At 42.6% G+C, this 26,613-nt stretch overlaps 2 protein-coding genes across 5 annotated transcripts in view; one reads left to right on the forward strand and one right to left on the reverse strand.

Annotated features, from left to right (window-relative positions):
• Positions 1 to 343: 343 nt before the first annotated feature.
• Positions 344 to 3,998, reverse strand: LOC115152809 (suppressor of cytokine signaling 6). Its single transcript, XM_029697626.1, has 2 exons — positions 3,556 to 3,998; positions 344 to 2,299 (listed from the first exon to the last, which is right to left on the reverse strand). The coding sequence occupies exon 2, from the start codon at positions 2,274 to 2,276 to the stop codon at positions 435 to 437; it is 1,842 nt and encodes a 613-aa protein (XP_029553486.1). The 5' UTR covers positions 2,277 to 2,299; positions 3,556 to 3,998; the 3' UTR covers positions 344 to 434.
• Positions 3,999 to 15,441: 11,443 nt separating this feature from the next.
• The window catches only part of rttn (rotatin), a 58,773-nt gene continuing 47,601 nt past the window's right edge, over positions 15,442 to 26,613 (forward strand). Inside the window, exons 1-6 of one of the 4 annotated variants that reach the window (XM_029697658.1) lie at positions 15,442 to 15,728; positions 16,049 to 16,236; positions 16,559 to 16,754; positions 17,368 to 17,454; positions 22,909 to 22,999; positions 23,135 to 23,249. In XM_029697658.1, the coding sequence (XP_029553518.1) occupies positions 15,698 to 15,728; positions 16,049 to 16,236; positions 16,559 to 16,754; positions 17,368 to 17,454; positions 22,909 to 22,999; positions 23,135 to 23,249 (708 nt within the window). In that variant the 5' untranslated portion in view covers positions 15,442 to 15,697. The remainder of the gene's footprint in view (positions 15,729 to 16,048; positions 16,237 to 16,558; positions 16,755 to 17,367; positions 17,455 to 22,908; positions 23,000 to 23,134; positions 23,250 to 26,613) is intronic. The other 3 variants (XM_029697666.1, XM_029697642.1, XM_029697650.1) reach the window with 3 other exon arrangements.

A 26,613-nucleotide genomic window follows, 5' to 3' on the forward strand; every position in this document is an offset into this window, starting at 1 on the left:
CCATATCTCACTGTTGAAAAAGTATGTTTTCTTAAATCATGCTTTGTACTTCTGTGACAGATTCGTATACAATATTCTATGATAGATCTCTGGAGGTTTGGCCAAAAACTGAGTCTGAGCGACAACGACTTAACCCTTTAACTGTGGAATTGGGGACTGGACACTGCGAAACTTCACCTGGGGCAAATCTGAACTGGCTCACTATTCCCAATTTATTGCACTACTTTAGGCCAGTGTTTTTGGCAGAAGTACTGCACAACATACGGAATAGGGTTCCATTTTGGACACGTCCCTGGGCAAAAACAAAAGAGCCAATGGAACCCAATTGATCTTCTCTAAACGATGGATGTCTGTAAACCTTTGTTAAATCTCTTAAACTGAACCCAAAAGTGCAAGTTGCTACCATTGTCCATCTCATGTCGGTGTCAACCCCGTCAGTAGTGCTTCTCCTGCAGGTAGTCTTTCATCTTGTTGGGCAAAGGCAGGTTCTGAATCAGGTCAATCCTGGTGTACTGTCTGATCACGAACCGACACAGGTACTGCAGGGAGCGCACTTGCATAAAACGTGACACGGGATTGGTCAGCCTGACGGGGTAGGTGGCGGACCCTGGTAAGCGAGATCTAGAATAACAGAAGGCTCCATTCTCAGAATCTTTGATGGAGTATTCTATCAGGTCTACGATGGACGTGTGTCCCTCCACGTCGGGCTGCTCGTAGAAGCTGAAACGTCCGTTGGAGTGTTCGATGCGGGTGTGGAGGGTCTTGGTCTGGGAGCGGAAACTAAGGCTGAGGAGGTACCTGTCGTCCGAGCTGTCCCTGACCAGGAACGAGCCGTCGGGCAGGTTGACCAGCTTCTCCTCAGCCTCCCAGCGTGTGATGGGTCCCCAGTACCAACCCTGCCTGGCTAGCTTCTTCAGCTCCTCTGTCAAGCTGGTCACAACCATGGGTCCGCTGCTCTGGACTGAGTCATACACCAGGCTCACACCCGGAGCCGAGTTGGGGTCAAAGTTTAAGTGGTGCCTCGCCCGCTCCGCCACGTGGCTGTACGCCCCACTGAATCCGGAGCAAGTCCTGGGGATCTCGTTGCTGGGTAGCAGGGGCAGGAGGGGAGAGAGGGGGGGAGGAGGGGGGTGTTGTTGGGCATCGACCCTGTCCCTGGAGCTCTGTAGCATCATGCCGTTAGAGCCGATGAGGAGGCCGTTCACAGACTCCATGAAGAGGTCCGCTGGCAGGTTCAGGTTCATACTCACCAGATCCTTGTCTTCCTGACTCTGCTGGTCAGCGTGGAGAGAGCTACTGTCCGTCTCAGTCACCACCTCCATAGGCAGGGACCTGTCCAGGCAGAAGGAGTGGGAGACAGAGTGGGACCCCTCTGGGTATATTCCCTCCTCTAAAGGCATGGTGTACTGGATGTAGTCCTGCGGCGTGAAGCCCAAGACTACAGGCACGTGTTCCTCAATGTTCAGGTGCAGCTGGTCTCTGTTTTGGGGCTGCTGGAGGTTCTTCAGGGACTCTGCCTGCTCCTGGAGGTTCTTCACGGCCTGCTGCTGAAAGATGCCTTCCATCTGGAAGTCCTGGTGGTGGAAATCCTTCCGTACACCATTCAGGTTGGGGCTGGGGCTCGGGGAGTGGACCATGGCTTTAACTTTCACCTCCATCTTGATGCAGGCTTCGTCTGAGTTCACAGGCCGCAGGGGCCAGGGAGAGGGGCTGTAATGGTGGCTGCGGAGGGATGCTGATCGTAACGGCCGCTGGGCCTTGACCTCGTTGAAGCTGATGGGCACAGAGGAGGAGGAGAAGGTATCGTCATCGTCAACTGACCCCATGGCTGTGGAGCCCCCTTTGACTTTGGCCTTCTGCTTGGCCGACAGCCTCCTCTTCAGAGAACCCATCAGACTCTCGCTCTTAGAATGGCCCTTGTTGTGTCCCGCCTTCTCCTCTTCTTCAACTCCTCCACCACCACCTCCAAGGTCGCAGCCCGCCAGCTCTTTGGTGTAGCAGCCCCTGAAAAGAGAGTCCTCCTTGGAGAAGTCGACCGCTGGCGAGGGCTGCTGGAGCATGACAAAATCCCCCCCTCCTTCTTCCTTGCCCTTGTTGATGTTGAGGGACTTGCAGATGGTCTTAAGGCTGATTTTCTTCATTCTGAACGGCCCTCCTTGGCAGGGGAGGGGCGTGGGACATGAGACTGGGACGGGATGGCTGCTCTCTTCCTGGGGTCCTGATGAAGGTGCTGCTATCCACAGAGTCCTCCCATCAGGCTGGAGACAGCTGGTCATATACACTGCACAGCACTCATCCCCTGGGAGGAAACACAAATAAATAAAAACATACCCTAACAGTTTATTTACAATCTGTTTTTAATAAAGTCATTTAGGTGTGAGTTTACCTTACCAAATAAGTGTTTCTATCCTTCTTGGATGGGACATTGTGCCTACATCTCCTGTACCTACATTGCATTTGTAAACAATATCCTAATTTAATGAGATGCAGATAATCCTTGTACAACATATGCATGCCTTTACAGACGTTTCAAGACACACCCGGATTTACTGATAAGCTTACTCGTATTATTAGAAACGGCAAATAAACTGTACAAAGTGATTACCATTGCATGACTAGAATAGCTGACTCAGTTGGACTAATGTTATTGCAGTTTTTCCTCGCTGTAGAAACACTGTTGAATATTATAGAAATATTGTTTGTACATTTCAATTGAAATCCATTCATTTGTACGTAAAACAATGTCTCATAACTGCACCATAACATTAGTGTCTTTAGCAGTAACTTTTTCAGAAAATTATTTAGCAGTTGTGCATCTGGTGTCGTTACACATCACGTGTAGTGTTCAAACTATTATTGGCAGATTATTATGAGCAGATTTAAAAAATGAAATGGTGTTAAACTAGCGAGAATATTAACATAATTGATGCTCATAGCTAGTTAGCTATTTTATAGGCACAAGTCATTGCAAAAAAATAAAACAAAACCTCTAGCTAATTGATTACTAAGTTTCTAGCTAACCTTAAAATGTCATGTTTTTACAATAAATATTTGTCATCCAAACAATCACACCTGATAAATAATACGTATTTTCATTACTAATGAACAGACAAATTGGCTGTTTTGCTAAACTGCATGGTTTTGTCTGTGCCAGCTGCTAAATTACGAATGCTAGCCAGTTAGTTAGCTAGCTAACTCGTTAGCTACAAAGCTAATAGACCTGGCCAGCTGGGCCTACAGTCTTTGGTTTTGCTGGCAATCTAACGTTAGTTAGCTATTTTCCATGTTAAATCGTTAAGAAAGTAACCATAACGGTCTAAATTAATCATAGATATCCCAAATACTATGACAGTTTCAAATTGACAGCTAAATATCAATGTAGTAAAGGTTAGACGACAATGTCATTGTGTTGACACAGAAAATGAATGTAGACAGCTGTCTGGTCAACTAAGTTAGCTAGCTGGGTTAGCCAGCTGGCTAACTTGGCTGCCTAGCTACATGCATTAGCTATGAGTCAACGAAACAATCTGTAATATTGTTTAGTTGGGTACTTACTTCGTTAGATTACCATCTGCATTCGTGGTAATGTACACTTGAATTGGGTTTTACCGAAATTTGAAAATGTATTTTAGAAGATAGAACTGAGCTAGCTACTTAGCTTAGCCAGTCAGCAAGCTAGCTTAGCAGTCACAAGCATATCGTGGAAGGAGCTACCGTATCTAGCTAGCAAAACAAAATAAAAGTGCGTTGGAATGGTTCCCCGTTTTATCTATGGCTGTTTATATGCTGTATTGTAATTTTTCAACAACAATCTATTTTTTTTCTGTCTTTTCTAATACTTTCTGACGGACTCTTCCTCTCTCCCTTGCATTTGTTGCTTGTTGAATTGTAGGAGAGCAGGCTGAGAAATACAGCGAATCACATCCAGGTTTGAAACCATTTCTAAAATTCCCTCAGGACAGCTGCTGGAGAAAGGGTCACAGAATGTTGTGTGTCTGTAATAAAAAATAATGTCATTCTGTAGGCTTACACATTGCCCAGACCAATGTATACAGAATGTACTCCCTGTATATAGCTCCATTCTTGTGAGATAATGTTACAATTAATGTTAGAATTCATTCATTCACTATCTTGTTAAAGCTATTGGTTGCATCTCTCTCAAGTATCACGTTCTGTATCTTCTGCATACTTTATAATGTGCCTGGTGGTAGTTTGATTAATTCTATATTTTAATTGATAACTGCTGCAGAATTTAGAAGCACTCATAACATGACCCCATATTTGTCCGGGGGGCACATTTTGAAAAACAGACACTCATGAAGAAGAACTTGAGCGAGAAACCCAATATTGCTAATGCAGTTACCATCTCTTATACAGAGAAATCAGAACCTCAGACAATGTGCAACCAGCCACCTTTAGCAAGTATCTCATCAATATTCAGAGCAGTGTAAGGCTTAGAAATGGAAATTGAGAGAATGTGAATAAACTATTTATGCTCTTTCGGACAGAAAGGAGGAAAGAAAATTATGTTTTGAGACCAGTGTTATTTTTATACAGCGTGAAATCAAACACTAAACTTTAGAAATGCACAGTCGTTTTAGGCACAAAGTTGCCCCTTTCACACACACACAATGACAGCACTGTCTTCTGAGGGGAGCAGAGGCTCAAAGCTCAGCTTGGCGCACCATATGAACTCAGCAGTCAAGCGTTCACTGAATTCAGTTTGTGTTTGTACACAGGGGTTGAACATTATTTTTCTGGAGATGGTATTCGATATTTAAACTGAAAAGCATCATCCAAGTTCGGTGGACTTTTCCAAAGTAGTGTTGTGCATTAACGTGAGCTCTCTCTTACACGCACACACACACACATTATTGTTTTTCTATCCTTGTGGGGACCCCAAACAATTGATTCCCAATCAAAATCCTATTTCCCCTGAAGTTAACCCTAACCCTTAACCATAACCTTATCCGAAAACCCCTAAGTCCTAACTCTAAACCTAACCCCTAACCCTCAAATCCAATCAAATTGTATTTATCACATGCGCCAAATACAACTAGTGTAGACTTTACAGTGAAATGCTTGCATACGAACCTTTCCCAATGATGCAGGGTAAAAAAAAGATAATAATAAAGAGGAATAAAATAAAGTACACAAGAATGGAGCTATATACAGGGAGTACCAGTACCAGATCAATGAGGAGCTATATACAGGGAGTACCAGTACCAGATCAATATGCAGAGGTACGAGGTACACTATATATACAAAAGTATGTGGACACCCATTCAAATTAGTGGATTCGGCTATTTCAGCCACACCCATTGCTGACAGGTGTATAAAATCAAGCGCACAGCTATGCAATCTCCATAGACCAACATTGGCAGTAGGATGGCCTTACTGAAGAGCTCAGTGACTTTCAACGTGGCACCATCATAGGATGCCACTTTTCCAACAAGTCAGTTCATCAAATTTCTGCCCTGATAGAGCTGCACCGGTCAACTGTAAGTGCTGTTATTGTGAAGTGTAAACGTCTAGGAGCAGCAACAGCTCAGCTGCGAAGTGGTAGGCCACACAATCTCAGAACAGGACCACAGAATGCTGAATCGCGTAGCGCGTAAAAAGCATCTGTCCTTGGTTGCAACACTCACTATCGAGTTCCAAACTGCCTCTGGAAGCAACGTCAGCACAAGAACTGTTCGTCGGAGCTTTATGAAATGGGTTTCCATGGCAGAGCAGTCGCACACAAGCCTAAAATCACCATGCGCAATGCCAAGCGTCGGCTGGAGTGGTGTAAAGCTCGCCGACATTGGACTCTGGAGCAGTGGAAACGTATTCTCTGGAGTAATGAATCACACTTCCCCATCTGGCAGTCCGACGGACGAATCTGGGTTTGGGGGATGCCAGGAAAATACCTGCCTGAATGCATAGTGCCAACTGTACAGTTTGGTGGAGGAGGAATAATGGTCTGGGGCTGTTTTTCATGGTTCGGGCTAGGCCCTTAGTTTCATTGAAGGAAAATCTTAATGCTACAGCATTCTAGACGATTCTGTGCTTCCAACTTTGTGGGAAGTTTGGGAAAGGCCCTTTCCTGTTTCAGCATGACAATGACCCGCCCACAAAGCAAGGTCCATACAGAAATGGTTTGTCCAGATCAGTGTGGAAGAACTTGACTGGCCTGCACAGAGCCCTGACCTCAACCCCATTGAACACCTTTGGGATGATATGGAACGCTGACTGAGAGCCAAGCCTAATCACCCAACATCAGTGCCCGGCCTCACTAATGCTCTTGTGGCTGAATGGAAGCAAGTCCCGCAGCAATGTTCCAACATCTAGTGGAAAGCCTTCCCAGAAGAGTGAAGGCTGTTATAGCAGCAAAGGGGGGAATGCCCATGATTTTGGAATGAGACGTTCGACGAGCAGGTGTCCACATACTTTTATTAATGTATGTACGTATGTACATGAAGGCAGGGTAAAGTGACTAGGCATAAGGATAGATAGGGATGGCAGGTAGCCTAGCGGTTAAGAGCATTGGGCCAGTAACTGAAAGGTTTCAGGTTTGAATCCCCAAGCTGACTAGGTGAAGAATCTGGCGATGTGCTCTTGAGCACGGCACTTAACCCTAATTGCTCCTGTAAGTCGCTCTGGATAAGAGTGTTGATTAAAAAATGTAATAAGAGTAAAATAAAGAACAGTGTTTGAATGTGTGGGAGATTTGTGTGTGTAGGGTCAGTGCAGATAGTTTGGGTACCATTCATTGGCTGTCTAGCTATTTACAGTCTATGGCCCTAATTGTAACCATACACCTAAGCTTAAAAGGGTCCCCACAAGGATTGTAAAACCAAAATCCCACACACATACGCACACACACAGAGACACATACACACACACTAGAGAAAAGAAAGCATTGAAAATGTCATATAATATATTTTTTTGTTAGGGTTGACTGTTTGGTTCTATTGCCTGTTGCGTTCACCTCTACCATTCTGTTTGGTTTTTTCAGGCTCTCAGAAGGCACATCATAAGCCCATTCAAATGCCAAGCCCTAAAGGATGTTACAACTTCTCATAATAATTTCCATGCCAATATTATGATTCCATTTTCTGTTACCCACCAAACTGACTCTATTGATTTTCCTTAAAGCAGTGTTACTTGGCAAATTATTCTAGTAAGAGCATCCTAACTTGTATTCTGAAAAACACATAATATTGGGCTTTCCAAACTGTGTTCCAAGTTACTTTGTATCGGAGCTACCAGCTAAAACTTGAACTCTGAAATGATTCATTGGTTGCCTAATTAGTGTCAGCATTGTTTTAAAGTGGCTCTAATTGTGTTTACTGCTGCTGGCCTAATTTGGACCATACACTCTGTGTTATATTGTGTTTTTTCGGCACTGTTAAACTGTCAAGCTCATAGAAGGTATGCCATGGCAGACCTGCTTAGGGGACTGCTGTGTGCAGACAGGCCCTATGCAAACACACTAATTACTGAACCCTATTAGGGCTGATCAAGCTGCCTAAGCTTTATATGGGCAGAGAGGGAGGTGGTGTGTGTGTGTGTGTGTGTGTGTGTGGTAGGAAGGGGAGAGTGTATGCGGTTTCATAGAGAGCAAAAGCCAAGGACACTGGCTGTAGCAGACGAGAGTGCAATGTTTTTACAAGCCAAATTAGACCTGACAAACAAAGTTTTTCTCTAGTGATGGGCTATTTACTTCATGGCAGAATGAGTAAACATGTTGCTATGAGCCAAAAAGTAGAGTTACATTTATTCCAGAGTAATCAATCCGTTTTTGAAATGATTTATGTTATAACTGGGTCAAAAGGTAGTCTTTTGTATCAAATTAATTCTGAAGATATCAATAAATAATGTTACCACTATCATAATTTGATGAGAAATTAAAAATCAACAAGATTATTGGCTGAATAGCACTGCAGGGTACCAGGTAAATGGGGCGTAGGGGGAATTTTCATGTCTACTACAAGAGATACAAGATCAATATTTCTGCAGGATTTGAATTTATGTCAAGTCGATGTCAAGTCGAAACATTCGACAACCAGGGAAACCTGTCTTTTAATGAGATACCTCTACACAGGGGGCAGGTTCTTGTTCCTTTTCTCCTCTTAATTCCAAATGAAAGCTGTATCAGCCATAAATTATTTGCTCAATATGTCTGCGGCATCCTTCAGCTTTACTCAGTCCTTCGACTTGACTGCTCCGCCGAGGGGGTTTGTTGGAGGTCCCAAGGTGCCCACCTTCATATCCTCGACACTTTGCAGCAGACGGGTACAGCAGGCATGTCAAGCAGTGACAGAGCCGATGGGGTTCGATTGTGCACAATGCCGATGCCTGCCCCCACCCCCTCTCTTCTCTTCTCTTCTCTGATGGATCCTGCAAAGGTCACACTATCGTCCCTTACATAAACAAATTGAATTAATGAAAGCTCTCTCTCTCTCTTCCTCCTCTCTCTCGGCAGCTAGGGACATTTATGGAATGGTTAATGTTTACCTTTTTAGGCTTACTTCTTGGTCTTGGTCTATAGAACCATTTATGTTTTTCCAGCAGACGAGAGCAGTTCTGCTGGTTGTTTAGGATTCAGAGGGTGATCCTGGGCTAAATCAGTCCTTCAAGTTGCCCCAGCTCTCCTCTGGGATAAGTTGTAAGAGGTCTTGGAGGATTGTGCATTAATTACACTTTCAACAGCTGTATCCACACTGCATGTAATGAGTCAGCTATAGTAAGACAGGAGTTAAATGTAAATATGGCCAGTGAAGAAAAAGGGGATGAAAATATCATCCTGTTTCCTTATAAGCTTGTAACACACACCAGTCAGAGTGAGATATCTCTTGAAGCATGACTGTCACAACATATTATTAATTGTAGACTTAACACTTGGTTTCCTATTGCCATATGTTTAATTACAATTCTGATATTCAGATTAATGTGCCAAATTAATACAGGCCCAAGCATTACACAATTTGCCCTCATACTCAAAACACCCAAAACAGAATATTTTCCCAACATTATATTGTATTGGCTTTAGGATGTGTACAGTTTGTGTAGGGCTACGTATTACTGTATGTGTTTATTCTATTTGAATATCCCCAAGAGTTTGTGTACATAGCTCTATCAGCAAGACAATATTGTAACCACCAAGTCAACATGAGTTGACAACAGCTGGAGGCTATAACTTGTGCAAAGCAACACATCACAGCTTTTGGTTTCTCATTGGTTCTTGGAACGAAGCCATAAGTTTCCTGACGGGTAAAACAGAACGTTTTTTAAACGTTCGGAGAACAAACATTTTTAGGTTGCAGGGAGGTTATGAGAATGTTTTTCTATAGTTCCCAGAATGTTTTCCTTGAAGGTAATTAAATAGCATTCTGAGAACATTCTCTAAATGTTGTGAATGTACTCACTAAGTTGATGGGTTATATTTAGGGTAATGTTTTACAGCTTTGTCATTCTATTTTGTACATTAAAATCATCATATTTTATAATTTGATATATTTTACATGTTCTGAAAATTCTATGAAATCCTTGAATATTTCCCAAATTCCAGTAGTTTACTGGTAAACTTCTGAAAGTTACCTGTACATACCCTTCCTTTGCAACCCTATACACTACACTTTGATGAGCCGACACATCAAAAGCATGTCCGCTCAGTGCTACATGTGAACACAAAACAAACATGTCCACCTTTTCATCACATAGACTTCACGCCTGTCATGTTTATGGTTAGGCCTTAACCTGATGCCTACACCAGATGGAAATGGGAGTCTACCATCAAAGGGTTACCCACCTGTCTTTGTAATTTGGCCGGTATCTATATAGTGTCATATATCCATAGCCTGAGGTTATTGAGCTTCAGTCAGTCAGGACCGATAACCAATCTCTGCAGTGGGCTACTTTGCCATCTGCTGGAGGGGGATCTAGAGCTGCTGCAGTATCTCTTGTTGTTGGAATCTGAAGAGTCTGTAAATAGATAAACGTATGTAGCCTATACATTAGAGGCAACCATATGGTCATGGTTTCTTAGAGCTTGGTGAGATTGTGGTTGTCCTTCCAACAACATTCTGGGACTCGTGCAGGGGGACTTGTGCAGGACAGTTGCTTGGCTTTGAAACTTTCTCAGCACATTTAAGGAACTTGTAAAAAAACATTTATTTTCTTGGTATTGCATTACTTTAACTGAATTCTTCCTAAATGTTCAAACATGGTTACATTTAATTAATTTGGTACAGTTCTAGGAAGGTTCTCCAAGTGGTTTGGTATTGGGAATGTTCTCAAATAGTTCAGAAAAAATTAAGAAAACTTTCCATAAAAAAAAGAAACCTTTAGTAACGTTCAGAGAACGTTCTAAGGATGTTATTTAGAAAAATATACATTCCATTCTCAGCATCAACAGAACACTATCTTCTGTCTTGTTAAGTGTGTTCTGGGGTGTTGGCAGTGCCCACTAACTGGCCACACCTGATCTTAATGAGTGCTTGTTACTTTTGAAATGGGCTCTATTTGAATTGACTAAAATGAACAGCTTTGTATGAGTTAAAAAAAACATGGCATGGACTAATTCCATGGATAAAGAACAGAAGAACAGAAGATCATAGGTTTGAATGTCAATGACGCCTTGTCACAATAAAAAATAAATGTGTTTCCTTGATTAATGCCTAAGCAAATTAATTTCCATGTGTCTTATCTGTGCTTGGAATTCAAAACAGTAACCCAGACTAAGCAAGCAGTGTTATTAAAAGTCTTATTGAAACATGTTCTCAGAACATTATTTAATTACCTTCAAATAACCTATAATTTCCATTCTCAGAATGTTAATAAAACCTCCCAGAAAAACGTTTAGGTTCTCAGAACCTCCCTGCAACCTAACGTTGAAAAATCTTTACATTTTACCGGCCAGGAAACGTATGGCTTTGTTACCAGAACTAATGGGAAACCAAAAATGTACGTTCCCACAACTTCCAAGAAACCAAATGTGCTAGCTGGGTTTGTTCCCATAACAAATGTGAAACCAAAAACATATGTTCCCAAAACTTCCAAGGAACCAAATGTGTTAGCTGGGCAGATTCAAATTACACATTTACTCTGAGGGATGCCCTGATATGGACCAATGCTGATACCAACCATGCCACAGTAATTGTACGGTAGCTTAAATGCGAAGGAAATCTACCTGCAATGGGTAATGTAAAAAGTACAGTAAAAAGCCAGACCGACAACCATTGGAAAACTGAACACACAAATCACTGCACATGTCTCAATCTGTTAAGAGCCAAATGCGACTGATTGTACATCAAGCTGCGGGGGAATGAGTCAGCAGACTTTAACATTAAGGACCAAAAGGGGGGGGGGTGATCACAACCACGAGACACAGCGAGAGACAGGGCAGATGACTCACACAATGGCACTGTTCTCATTTATTTGAAGTGAAGTTTTGCTCCCTGCACTACTAATGTGAATGACTTATCTAAGAGACACACAGACAGGCTGCAAAACAGGGGAAGGTGCGCAAGGTGAAACATTGAAACACCAGCCTTAGTCATCACAGACCACACACAGTCTGGCTATTTTACATTCAGATAAAGAGAACCCCCTCTCTTCTGGGTGAAGAAACCCCCTCAAAATACTTTCACCATCATGTCCTTTGAAATATCTTAAAGCTGAGCTATTGAGCATCAGTTAAGTGTAAACATATTGCGTGTTTGAAGCTACTGCAGCATCTACTCTCAACTGTCTTTATGCTGATGGGTTGGATGTTTTCTTTCAACAGTTGGACTGACATGGACTGAAGAGACTGTTGAGACTGTTGAGTGTCTAGGTTTCAAGGATCCCCAGTAGAATGTGGATTGATAGAACGGGTTTTCACCACAACAATAACAGCTACTATAGAGAGAAGGCTTGGGAAACAAAATTGGAGACACTTCAGCCAAGTCAAAAAGAGAAAGTAGGGCCTAGATCTTCTGTTCTGTGTAAGAAGATCACATAAAAATTCAAATGCACTTTTAAAAGCACTCAGAACCCTGTAAGTTTCTCAAGTACTGTGTGATTATATTATTATCACATAAAATTATCATTATGCTAAGTTTTTAATTATCACCCTCCTGATTGATCAAATATCCACATCATCTCTCAAGTGTGAGATCTCGAGCAATTGGATTTATACAGACAGCACAGCTAAGAAATTAGGCCTACATTTGTTTGGAGAGGCTGCACACATCTACATTGATTCTTTGGCAAACTGATGATGTTTGATATGAGATGAATTGAATGACAAGATAAGTTGGGGGGTCTTAAAACTTCACTCTATGTGGCATAAATGTAAAATGGTTTCTCTGATTTTGAAATGCTTCTTTAAATATTGACCATCCTTGGTCCGAGGACTATCTTTACACTTCAAAACTGTGTTTACATTTCTAATGCCCATGAGAGTAAAAGTATGACCCTCATTTTTTAAAATGTATTTAACCTTTTAACCCTCATTAAGATGTCAAAGGAGTATTGATGGAATGGACATTTACATTTTTATCTGGTGAAAGACCAGTGTAGAAATACTGCTCATTAACCATTTTACCAGAAAGGATGAGATGCGGACAGCTTTATTTTTTTAAAGTTATGAAAGAATAAAAATGTCTAACCCCAATGATGATAGGCTTACATGTATGATAGGCCTACACCGCCATATGAAGCCTAGGATCTAGGCTATAGGTCTATAATTGAACAGACCTGCAATGCCAGCATTAAATTGAAGTGTGAATACATAACCTAGAATGACAGTTTTATTATTTGAATTAATCAATACACCATTTCCTTTGGGATTCCCAAAATATCAGATTTTTCTGTGTATGCAAACACAGCTTGGTCATGGAAAATGTGCACACAAACACACACTGACAAGCTATAAGAACCCCTCAATCATTCCAGACTGGAGATGTATAATTGACCCTGGGGTGGACTTAGTGATTTGGAGGCCCCAGGTAGAGGCCAGCATGAGCCCCCCCCCCTCAATTTTTGTTTTAATGGAATTTATATGAAGGACATGCAATTTAACAGTACAAATGCATTACCTTTTAATGTGCCATTAATGTGCCATGAACACAACCATTCATGATGTTTATCTGGTTGTCAAGCAGCTGTGGCAGACATTCTGGCAGTCATCATGCCAATTGCACGCACTTTCAAAACTTGTGGCATTGTGTTGTGTGACAAAAACAGCACATTTTAATCAGCTTCTTTAAATGCCACACCTGTGAGGTGGATGGATTATCTTGGGAAAGAAGAAATGCTCACTAACAGGGATGTAAACACATTTTTGAAAGAAATAAGGTTTTTGTGCATAAGGAGAATTTCTGGGAACTTTTATTTCAGCTAATGAAACATGGGACCAACACTTTACATGCCACGCTTATATTTTTGTTCAGTGTAGTTAACAGAATTTAACAGAATGGCTACACAGACAGTCTCTGTGCACACTCACACTCAATGACACTCCAACAGACATTTATACTGACTCTACACACACTGATTTACAATCATCATTACCCTGCTGCTATTCTGTTTTTCATATATCCTGATGACTAGTCACCTTACCCCTATACACAGCTACCTCTATCACTCCAGTATCCCTGCACATTTTAAATATGGTATTAGAACTGACCCTGTATATAGCTTCTTATTTTCTCGTGTCCTTATTTCTTGTTTTTATTTACTGTGCTCTTGTTCTACCTCATGTTTTTTGTGCTACATTGATATTGATCACTTCATTGTTGGGTTTGGAGCTTGCAAGAAAGCATTTCACTGTACTTGTGCACGTGACATTAAAACTTTAAACTTGAAGGGGCTGAAACTATTTCACCGGAGAAAGCATCCGAGCGAGCAAAACAGCGACTATATGTAGCCCATGTATCTGATGCTGTTTGGCCAAAAACAGTATGACATGCCATAATCTTTTTGGCCATACAGCATCTGATACATGGGCTACACGTACATGTCCTTTGCCTATTATCAGCAGCACCTGTCTTTTTTACTAAAGACATGCGTATTGTATCCCCCTAGAGTGTAAGGGCCTGGGGCTGGGTTTGTACTAAGCTAACATCTGGAATTGTTTTCAGATCCTTTAGCCATTTTATTTAGGACCCCTGTAGGTATAACAATTATTGGATGAAACAATGAATTTACTGCTTTTAGCCCATAGAAATGCAGTGAATAACAGATTCATGAATGGAAAAACAGATAGTCCCATTTTTTTCTAAAATAAGTATGTTTTGAAGTGTCTGTCCTATATCTGAGGGATATAAGAAAGCTCTGGAAAAGATATATATATTTTTTTTGTGGAATATACCTTTTACATCCATTCATTTTTCTGCCAGGTACCGGGTTACCTTCAGACGAGTCCCGTGACACTTGTGTTCGTGAGAGTCTCATCTTTCCATAGAGAAGTCATATTAGGGTGGTAGCCCAAACTACTCGGACGTTACAGACTTTTTGTAAAAGACCAATTTTCTGGGAATTCTCCTGGTCTAACAAACACAGCTGTAGCTCAGCCACCCACGGTAGGCCGACATTGCCGGATGCGATGGATTTAAATGGAGCCTATGCAAATAAAAATGATATCTCAAGCTTAAACTGACAGGTTTTGATGGTTTAAAAAAATATATATTATGTATTTATTATGCCTCGAGCGGAGCATGGGGGGGCCTCAAGCAGAGAAATTATTATTATTATTTTTGTTTAATTATGCCCAGCTCATGAGGCCCCTTGATGATGTGAGGCCAGAGGCAATTGCCTCTTCTGCCTAATGGTAAGGCCACCATTGAATTGACCTTGACTTGAGAAGCACAGGAGAGCTGTTTAAACCTACCTTTCTTGATAGCTGGTTGGATTTCAAAGATGTGAAGAAGGCATTCAGCTGGTTTGCCCCTTAGGGCCACCTTAAGCAACTTGGATGACAGTGGAAGTTAACTTGATAAAACTGCTTCTTTATTGTTAAAAGTAAAACCAACGCGTTTTGGTCCTTGGCCTTCATCAGATTTTAAATTAGAGATGGAAAAATATTAGAGGTTTATTATACATTTCAGATTTCAGATACAAAACAGCATGATGTGATTGGTTAAATAAGTAGCAGATCATGAGGAAGGGCAGAAATGACCACCTACAAAGGGTGGTTACACTATCCTCCAAGAGTTGCTGAATGACATTCACCTTTACTTCGGTTTGCTCCTCAATTCATGCACCTGGCCTTGGTTAGAGAGCGAAGTAGCAGCATCAGTTCTCTTCCCTTTGCATAGATTTCAATTTTAAGTGAAGTTGATAACTAAAAAGAGCACATGGTTATCAGATATGTTTAAGTCGTAGTTAGAGTCATGGTATTAAAATTTTTCAAAACGTCTAAATTAATACTCGAAATGCAAATAACGTGATTGAACTATATATAAATGCTCAGTCGATGTAGGAAGAACAAAAAAACGTATGTTGCTAAACACAAATTTCATACAAGTTGGTTCATTGAATGCACCCCATGTTTCCATACCAGGAAGTGTGTGACGTTGGCGCGTTCGTTGAAAGCAAACCCCGGGCAGACGTACAACGATGTTAACGTTAGTAGACAGACATTTAACGACTGAAAATAAATATATAGCTACCCTTTGTTGTCACGTTTTATTTTTGTTGCAAAACACGCGGGTTGCAGCCATCGGTCATGGAGTTATCACCGCTTATAAAGAAGATTGGTAAGCCAAATAACGTTACTGTACCCAACTAGCTACAAAAGTTGCTCCGTGGTGTCGCTGTCATTTTTGTTGTTAGCTAGCTAATATGCCTTGATGTCATTCTTCTTGATAGTGCTGGATAGTGCTAACAACTCTTACAACAGTCAGTAGTTGTTGCTACTAATGCACATTCATCCAATATCTAGCTAACTACATTTTGTTTTATATTGAGGGGAAATACCTAGCTAGATAACGTTAGCTAACCACTAGTTAGCTTAGCTGACTAACGGTAAACTCAACTCCACGATTTGGCTACTTCACCGTGGTCTTGTTTTCAACAGGTCACTCCTTGGCAGAGATCAGAGTCCGAGCATTGAAGAGCATCATCTGTAAGCTAGACCACTCTCTCCTCTCTGTCTCTGACCTGGTCCAGGAGAAGATGCTGTTTGTTTATCTGCTGGAGTGGTTTAACTTCCCCGAGGTGCCAATGCAAGAGGAGGTCCTGCAGCTGATCAGTACTCTGTCCAAGGTACCAAAACTGGTCCTCATGACCACAACCTAGTGTGATGACTAGCTAAACTAGAGTACATACTGATGCTATTATGATTGATTAGCCTTTGACAAGCAACCTGTTGCATTCTTGCATCTTACTAAAATGATTAGAACACACACATATATATATATATATATATATATATATATATATATATATATATATATATATATATGGAGAGTAATGTCATGTTGAATCAATTTAACATGTTTTTATTTTAAAGTATACCTGTGGACTGCATGTCTGTATAAACTGTGCTCTTTAGGAACACATGTATTATGTATTTTTGTCTTCATAGCACCCTACTGCAGCCCAGATGCTGAGAGATGTCGGGGCAGTGGAGTTCCTCACCCAACTCTCCCCCAACGTAGAGCCACGGTTACGGGCCATCATCGACGGCATCTTCGACCTGCTGTTTCAGCTTCCAGAGCTGCTTCCTGCTTGTCCAACCATCTATTCTAATATACACCAGCTACAGAACACCACTACTGCAGGTATGTATCAAAGAGATGGAATTATAGAATTAGAATGAATAGAATGGGTGTCCCCATTCAAGTCAGTGATGGCATAATGGGTGGACTGGCAGACATTTTGAGTGTACAACACGATTCTAATATCCCATAACTTTGCAAATATGGGACCAGCATTGCTAGTTAGCAACGGCGCTAGTGGTTATCAATGGCACTGGTCCCATGCATTTGTTTAGTTTCTAAATCAGCCACATGGAATCCTAGACCCATGCCACATGACATCCTAGACCCATGCCTGGAAGTAACAGCAGGAAGTGTACCCTTCAATCTGTGCTGTGATTTGTTAAGAGTCAACTCAACTGACATCCCCAAAAATACATTCCGTTGCATGAGGCACATCAGTTAGCATAATTTGAATGAACATTCTACATTACCATGGCAATCCCGCAGCAGTTAATAGAACATTCCAAATTACCATGGAAATTATCCTATGGCGAGTGCACCCTTGAGTTTACCAGTCAAATTGCTAGGGTTAGAGCTTCCGAGCCTGTTCTATTCATTCTATTTCTATGGATAGAATATTATATGCAGTGTTTTTAAGTTATGGTTTTATGCTGAATTTATGCTGCTGTTGTAGTTCCCCTAGAAGAGGACTCTCCAGCGGTGGGCTATTTCCAGACAAAGAGGCCGAGTCACATTGATGTTCCACCACAGAGGATAGCAGGTATTTTACCTCATCCATATACAGTTATGCAAACTCGTAGCTTTTCGGGGATATTCGCCATTTTAATCTCAAAATAGGCCATCCATGTGAATCGTGTAGATCTGAATAAATTTTTTTTTTTTTTTTTTGGTGGGTCTGATTCTCATATGGAAATCATTGACTGAGCATAGAATGCATCAGTACGGGTCCTACAAAAATAATATCAAACAAAGAGTTTTGAGCGTGATGTCAGATAGGTCATATCAGAGTAAATGTTTCGTAGGCAGGCTCTGTCATCTCTCCACGCCACAAGCTAGGGGGCTGTGCACATGTGATACGTTTTTTACAAGCGCACAGGCATATAAGTTGGTCGGATTTACCAGAAAGTCTACTAAAGTTTGACTTTGCCCTCGTGTTTCTTAGCTATTTACATCGTTTTGTTCACACGCTAGGTTCTTTTTCAATGTTAGTTTGCCTTTGATGCAACTGCTGTCCATGAGACATCTGAGATTCTCCACTGTTACCATGGCAACCTCACACCCTTAAAGAGGCAGCTGAAAATGTGTCTGACCTAAGTGACTCATATTTGAGGGTACATTGTGCCTGATTGCACTCCAAAAACCTTTTATTCATGAACTCCTTGCAAAAAAATGTCAGCGTAAAGCTCTGTATTATACAGTGTTTATGTACATGAGTTATTGTATTTTAATACTTTTAACACTGAAAGCACCTAGCAATGTAATAGAAATGTGAGACAGGATTTGTGTTTTTGCTTTGAGTTTTGCACCTCTATAAAGAAAAGCTTGTCGGGTGCTTTCAGTGTTTGCAGGTGCATTGCAGACTGATGTATTCCTGTCTTGGGAGGCTGAGATTATCATTACGTGTCATGATAAAACTTAAAGCAAGACCAAAGAACCCAACTCCAACCTAACCCAGGACACTATTTTCAGATGTGTATTATGTATTTTTTTTATTCTTTCACATGGATTTGTCTTGTGTTTCCGCATCCCTGCATATAAGTAATATACTTGCATTTTTCATCTGATTGGTAATAGCCTACATTTTTTCTATCAATCATGTTATTTGGTGAATAGGATTTGTATAACATAGTGTTTTGTGCTGATTCGTTCCAAATTTCTATTACATTGCCATTCGTTCCAAGATGGTGTAGCAGTCGGACGTCTGTTTTGTCTCGTCTCGTCCTGTCCCATGCATATATAGTTTTCTTTGTATATATTTTTTTATTTTTTATTTTTAATCTCAATTTCCATCTACGGACTGAACATACTCTCCTGGAACCCGCCTCACCCAATGTGGTACGGATCTGCAATGTTTTACACTTTAGAACCGGAACCCCCATTAGAAGCTAGCCAGCTAACTAGCTACTAGCTGGTAGTCAGTTAGCCACTGCAAGCGGTCGTCACCGTTAACTCGGACATCAGCCAGCCTCAGCCCGGTCAATTCCAGCCAGTCTGCACAGCGCAATATCATCCCAGAGCATATTGGACTGCTTTTTCTTTACCACATCTCCGGATTCCTACCGCACGCTCTGAACATTTACACCGGATCATCACAGCTGGCTAGCTGTTAGCCGAGTGGCTACTCCTGGCTAACGTCTCTGTCCCGAAGCAAGCACCAGTTAGCCTGGAGCTAGGCCCATATCCCGGCTAGCCGAAGAGGTCCATCAGCCAGTTCTTGGGCTACAATACCTATTTTGCCAATTGGCCTGGACCCTTTTACTGCCGACACGGAGCCCCGCCGATCCATCACAACTGGTCTGCCGACGTAACCGTCCGAGAGGTTTACAACAGGCTCTTCCGTTGCGATGTCCCCCGGAGTCCCATCTGCGAGCCCCGGCCCGCTAGCTGTCTGAATCGCCGTGTCTCCAGCTCGCCTAGCTACTCACTGGACCCTATGATCACTCGGCTACACATGCCTTGTCTATTGCTGTTTTGAACCTCCAGCCCTGCTCAATATGCCTTAGCTAGCCCTTTTGTTCCACCCCCCACACATGCGGTGACCTCACCTGGCTTAAATGGTGCCTCTAGAGACAAAACCTCTCATCACTCAGTGCCTAGGTTTACCTCCACTGTACTCACATCCTACTATACCCTTGTCTGTACATTATACCTTGAATTTATTCTTCCGACCCAGAAACCTGCTCCTTTTACTCTCTGTTCCGAATGCATTAGACGACCAGTTCTTATAGCCTTTAGCCGCACCCTTATCCTACTCCTCCTCTGTTCCTCTGGTGATGTAGAGGTGAATCTAGGCCCTGCAGCCCCCAGCACCACTCCCATTCCCCAGGCGCTCTCATTTGTTGACTTCTGTAACCGTAAAAGCCTTGGTTTCATGCATGTTAACATTAGAAGTCTCCCTAAGTTTGTTTTTTCACTGCTTTAGCACACTCCGCCAACCCGGATGTCCTAGCCGTGTCTGAATCCTGGCTTAGGAAGGCCACAAAATCCTGACATTTCCATCCCTAACTATAACATTTTCCGACAAGATAGAACTGCCAAAGGGGGTGGAGTTGCAATCTATTGCAGAGATAGCCTGCTGAGTTCTGTCATACTATCCAGGTCTGTGTCCAAACAATTTGAGATTCTACTTTTAAAAATCCACCTTTCCAGAAACAAGTCTCTCACCGTTGCCGCTTGTTATAGACCCCCTTCAGCCCCCAGCTGTGCCTTCGACACCATATGTGAATTGATTGCCCCCCCCATCTGTCTTCAGAGTTCGTACTGTTAGGTGACCTAAACTGGGACATGCTTAACACCCCGGCCATCCTACAATCTAAGCTAGATGCCCTCAATCTCACAGAAATTATCAAGGAACCTACCACGTACAACCCTACATCCGTAACCATGGGCACCCTCTTAGATATCATCCTGACCAACTTGCCCTCTAAATACACCTCTGCTGTCTTCAACCAAGATCTCAGCAATCACTGCAACATTGCCTGCGTGCATAATGGGTCCGCAGTCAAATGACCACCCCTCATCACTGTCAAACGCTCCCAATAACACTTCAGCAAGCAGGCCTTTCTAATCGACCTGGCCCGGGTATCCTGGAAGGATATTGACCTCATCCCGTCAGTGGGGGATGTCTGGTTGCTCTTTAAAAGTGCTTTCCTCACCATCTTAAATAAGCATTCCCCATTCAAAAAATGTAGAACTAGGAACAGATATAACCCTTGGTTCACCCCAGACTTGACTGCCCTTGACCAGCACAATAACATCCTGTGGCGTTCTGCATTAGCAGAATAGCCCCAGCGATATGCAACTTCTCAGGGAAGTCAGGAACCAATATACTCAGTCAATTAGGAAAGCTAAGGCTAGCTTTTTCAAACAGAAATTTGCATCCTGTAGTACTAATTCCAAAACGTTTTGGGACACTGTAAAGACCATGGAGAATAAGAGCACCTCCTCCCAGCTGCCCACTGCACTGAGGCAAGGTAATACTGTCACCACCGATAAATCCATGATAATTGATCATTTCAAAAAGCATTTTTCTACTGCTGGCCATGCTTTTCACCTGACTACCCCCCAACAGCTCAGCACCCCCTGCAGCAACTTGCCCAAGCCCCCCGCCCTCGCTTCTCCTTCACCCAAATCCAGACAGCTGATGTTCTGAAAGAGCTGCAAAATCTGGATCCCTACAAATCAGCTGGGCCAGACAATCTGGACCCTTTCTTTCTAAAATTATCTGCTGAAATTGTTGCAACCCCCGAGATCCCCAAAGATTGGAAAGCTTCCACGGTCATCCCCCTCTTCAAAGGGGGAGACACTCTAGACCCTAACTGTTATAGACCTATACCCATCCTGCCCTGCCTTTCTAAAATCTTCGAAAGCCAAGTTAACAAACAGATTACCGACCATTTCGAATCCCATCGTACCTTCTCCACTATGCAATCTGGTTTCCGAGCTGGTCATGGGTGCACCTCAGCCACGCTCAAGGTCCTAAACGATATCATAACTGCCATCGATAAAAGACAGCCTTGGCCAGGTCGATGAAGGCGGCTGCACAGTACTATCGACTCTGTCAATCACCGCATTCTTATCGGCAGACTCAATAGCCTTGGCTTCTCAAATGACTGCCTCGCCTCGTTCACCAACTACTTCTCAGAGTTCAGTGTGTCAAATCGGAGGGCCTGTTGGCAGTCTCTATGGGGGTGCCACAGGGTTCAATTCTCGGGCTGACTCTTTTCTCTGTGTAAATCAGTGATGTCGCTCTTGCTGCTGGTGATTCTCTGATCCACCTCTACGCAGACGACACCATTCTGTATACATCTGGCCCTTTGGACACTGTGCTAACAAACCTCCAAACGAGCTTCAATGCCATACAACACTCCTTCCGTGGCCTCCAACTGCTTTTAAATGCTAGTAAAACTAAGTGCATGCTCTTCAACCGATTGCTGCACACATCCGACCGCCTGACTAGCATCACTACTCTGGACGGTTCTGACTTAGAATATGTGGACAACTACAAATACCTAGGTGTCTGGTTAGACTGTAAACTCTCCTTCCAGACTCACATAAAGCATCTCCAATCCAAAATTAAATCTAGAATCGGCTTCCTATTTCCTATCAAAGCCTCATTCACTCATGCTGCCAAACATACCCTCGTAAAACTGACTATCCTACCGATCCTTGACTTCGGCGATGTCATTTACAAAATAGCCTCCAATGCTACTCAGCAAACTGGATGTAGTCTATCACAGTGCCACCCGTTTTGTCACCAGAGCCCCATATACTACCCACCACTGCGACCTGTATGCTCTCGTTGGCTGGCCCTCACTACATATTCGTCGCCAAACCCACTGGCTCCAGGTCATCTATAAGTCTTTGCTAGGTAAAGCCCCGCCTTATCTCAACTCACTGGTCACCATAGCAGCACCCACCCGTAGCACGCGCTCCAGCAGGTATATTTCACTGGTCACCCCCAAAGCCAACTCCTCGTTTGGCCGCTTTTCCTTCCAGTTCTCTGCTGCCAATGACTGGAACGAAATTACAAAAATCACTGAAGCTGGAGTCTTATATCTCCCTCTCTAAATTTAAGCATCCGCTGTCAGAGCAGCTTACCGATCACTGTACAGCCAATCTGTAAATGGCACACCCAACTACCTCATCCCCATATTGTTACTTATCCTCTTGCTCTTTTGCACCCCAGTATCTCTACTTGCACATCATCATCTGCACATCACTCCAGTGTTGTAAAAATGTATTATTTCGCCTCTGTGGCCTATTTATTGCCTTACACCCCCTACTCTTCTACATTTGCACACACTGTACATAGATCTTTTCTATTGTGTTATTGACTGTACATTTGCTTACGTGGAACTCTGTGCTGTTGTTTTTGTCACACTGCTTTGCTTTATCTTGGCCAGTTCACAGTTGTACATGAGAACTTGTTCTCAACTGGCCTCGGTGAAATAAAAATGAATAAAATTAGCCAATTTCTGATGTCTATTTGCAGTGAATAACTCCATTAGATGTCTGAAGTTTTCTACATTTCCCTGGTTGGCTTTGACCACAACAGACCAACACATATTGTCATCCAATGAGAGGTAGGTCTCATCAGAACTTTGTTGAGCAGACATTTCTCTCTTTTCAGAGTGTAAATATGTCATTTTTAAATATAGTTGTTTAACTATGTTTGTCATTGGAATCAGCAACATTATCTACTTTTTTTTTTTTACCAGTTCTCTAAGGAGTAACAACCACAACTTGGTGAGGACCACATGTGAGCTCCTACGTGACGTCATCATGCAGGACTTCCCGGCTGAGATATTTCTCCAGCGGCCCAGTATCGTGCAGGCAAGACAACTATACTTTATACGTTTTCATTTGTGGTAAGAAAGAACACTCGGTTCTCCTGTCCTTTTCCAGTATGGCCAAATAGTGCCAACCAGATGACCTGGGCCTCCACCCGTGACCTGGGCCTCCACCTGTGACCTGGGCCTCCACAGGGTCGATAGGAGCTACTAGATGGATTGAATCACTGGTATTTAGAGCCATGACATCATTAGCTAGCGACAGAAGGCAGTGAATCTGAACAGGAGACAAATTACAACTCCAATAACTGAATTCTAGGTTGTCTTTTATTTAGTGTTATTTACAGTTCCTACTGTATATCAGCCTTTTGTTTCTGGGCCTTTTGTTTCTGAGCTAGAAGTGTTCAATCGGTACAATCACTCTTTCATGAATGGTTATAAACTGGACCATTTGTCATTGCTGTTCTGTGGTATATTGTCATTGAAGGAGAGCATCTGAACGCATCCTAACCCTAACTTACGTGCCTTAAACCTGACTTAAAGCTGAAATCTGCATAAGGTGACACAGCGCCACTTCGCCCCCAGCGCATTTGTTATTATTTTAGTTTTGTTGATGAAACAAAGGAGAGGAGCAGCCAGAATTGTTAAAAATATTTTCCTGGCACCACACTCCCAGAGCCCTCACCTCCTCCCTGTAGGCTGTCTCGTCATTGTTGGGAATCAAGCCTACTACTGTTGTGTCGTCTGCAAACTTGATGATTGAGTTGGAGGCGTGCGTGGTCACGCAGTCATGGTGAACAGGGAGTACAGTAGGGGGCTGAGCATCACCTGGGGGCGGCCCATCAGGAAGTCCAGGATCAAGTTGCACAGGGCCAGGTTCAGACCCAGGGCCTCGAGCTTAATGATGAGCTTGGCGGGTACCAAGTCCATATTATGGCAAGAACAGCTCAAATAAGCAAAGAGAAACAACAGTCCATCATTACTTTTAAGACATGAAGGTCAGTCAATCCAGAAAATTGCAAGAACTTTGAAAGTTTCTTCAAACAAAAACCATCAAGCGCTATGATGAAACTGGCTCTCATGAGGACCACCACAGGAAAGGAAGACCCAGAGTTACCTCTGCTGCAGAGTTCATTAGAGTTACTAGTTTCAGAAATTTCAGCCCAAATAAATGCTTCACAGAGTTTAAGTAACAGACACATCTCAGCATCAACTGTTCAGCGGAGACTGTGTAAATTGCTGCAAAAAAAAACACCACTAAAGGACATCAATAATAATAAGAGACTTGCTTGGGTCAAGAAACACGAGCAATTGACATTAGACCGGCGGAAATTTGTCCTTTGGTCTGATGAGTTCAAATTTGAGATTTTTGGTTCCATCCGCCGTGTCTTTGTGAGACGCAGAGAAGGTGAACAAATTAACTCTGCATGTGTGGTTCCCACTGTGAAGCATGGAGGAGGAGGTGTGATGGTGTGGGGGTGCTTTGCTGGTGGCACTGTTGGTGATTTTATTTAGAATTCAAGGCACACTTAACCAGCATGGCTACCACAGCATTCTGCAGCAATACACCATCCCATCTGGTTTGCGTTTAGTGGGACTATAATCAGTTTTTCTACAGGTCAATGACCCACCACACCTCCAGGCTGTGTAAGGGCTATTTGACCAAGAAGGAGAGTGATGGAGTGCTGCATCAGATGAACTGACATCCACAATCATCTGACCTCAACCCAATTGAGATGGTTTGGATGAGTTGGACCACAGAGTGAAGGAAAAGCAGCCAACAAGTGCTCAGCATATGTGGGAACTCCTTCAAGACTGTTGGAAAAGCATTCCAGGTGAAGCTGGTTGAGAGAATGCCAAGAGTGTGCAAAACTGTCATCAAAGCAACTTAATTTTACACTTTTTGGTTACTACATGATTCCATATGTGTTATTTCATAGTTTTGATGTCTTCACTGTGTAGGTGTGTCCAAACTTTTGACGTGTGTGTGTGTGTGTGTGTGTGTGTGTGTGTGTTACTGTATTCTGACCCCTTTTTCCACCTTTTTGTTACGTTACAGCCTTATTCTAAAATTGATTAAATTAAAAATGTTCCTCATCAATTTATACACAATACCCCATAATGACAAAGCAAAATCAGGTTTTTAGACATTTTTGGACATTTATTAAAATTGAAAAACATACTTTTATTTACATAAATATTCAGACCCTTTGCAATGAGACTCGAAATTGAGCTCAGGTGCATCTTGTTTCCATTGATCATCCTTGAGATGTTTCTACAACTTGATTGGAGTCCACCTGTGGAAAATGTAAATTGATTGAACATGATTTATAAAGGCACACACCTGTCTATATAAGGTCCAACAGTTGACCGTGCGTTGTCCGAGCAAAAACCAAGGCATGAGGTCGAAGGAATTGTCCGTAGAGCTCCGGGATAGGATTGTGTTACGGCACAGATCTGGGGAAGGGTGCAAAAAACAATTTTCAGCATTGAAGGTCCCCAAGAGCACAGTGGCCTCCTCATTCTTAAATGGAACAAGTTTGGATCACCAAACTGAGCAATCGGGGGAGAAGGGCCTTGGTCAGGGAGGTGACCAAGAACCTGATGGTCACTCTGACAGAGCTCCAGAGAGCCTCTGGAGATGAAGAACCTTCCAGAAGGACAACCCTCTCTGCAGCGCTCCACCAATCAGGCCTTTATGGTAGAGTGGCCAGATGAAAGCCACTCCTCAGTAAAAGGCACATGTCAGCCCACTTGGAGTTTGCCAAAAGGCACCTAAAGACTCTCAGACCATACAGAGCATACAGGTCGCAGTGGTGGGTAGTATATGGGGCTTTGGTGACAAAACGGATGGCACTGTGATAGACTACATCCAATTTGCTGAGTTGAGTGTTGGAGGCTATTTTGTAAATGACATCACCAAAGTCAAGGATCGGTAGCTTAGTCAGTTTTACGAGGGTATGTTTGGCAGTATGAGTGAAGGATGCTTTTTTGCGAAATAGGAAGCCATTCTAGATTTAATTTTGGATTGGAGATGCTTAATGTGAGTCTTGAAGGAGAGTTTACAGTCTAGCCAGACACCTAGGTATTTGTAGTTGTTCACATATTCTAAGTCAGAACCGTCCAGAGTAGTGATGCTAGTCGGGCGGGCGGGTGCAGGCATGCATTTAGACAGACACTTAGAATATGTGGACAACTACAAATACCTAAGTCATACCCAAGAAGACTCGAGGCTGTAATTGCTGCTAAAGGTGCTTTAACAAAGTATTGAGTAAAGGGTCTGAATACGTATGTAAATGTAATATTATTATTATTTTTTTTTTTACACATTTTCCCCAAAAAATTGCTTTGCCATTATGAGATATTGTGTGTAGTTTGATGGGGGGTAAACGTATTTAATACATTTC

Source organism: Salmo trutta, chromosome 2, assembly GCF_901001165.1.
Source record: "Salmo trutta chromosome 2, fSalTru1.1, whole genome shotgun sequence".
Classification (NCBI taxonomy): domain Eukaryota; kingdom Metazoa; phylum Chordata; class Actinopteri; order Salmoniformes; family Salmonidae; genus Salmo; species Salmo trutta.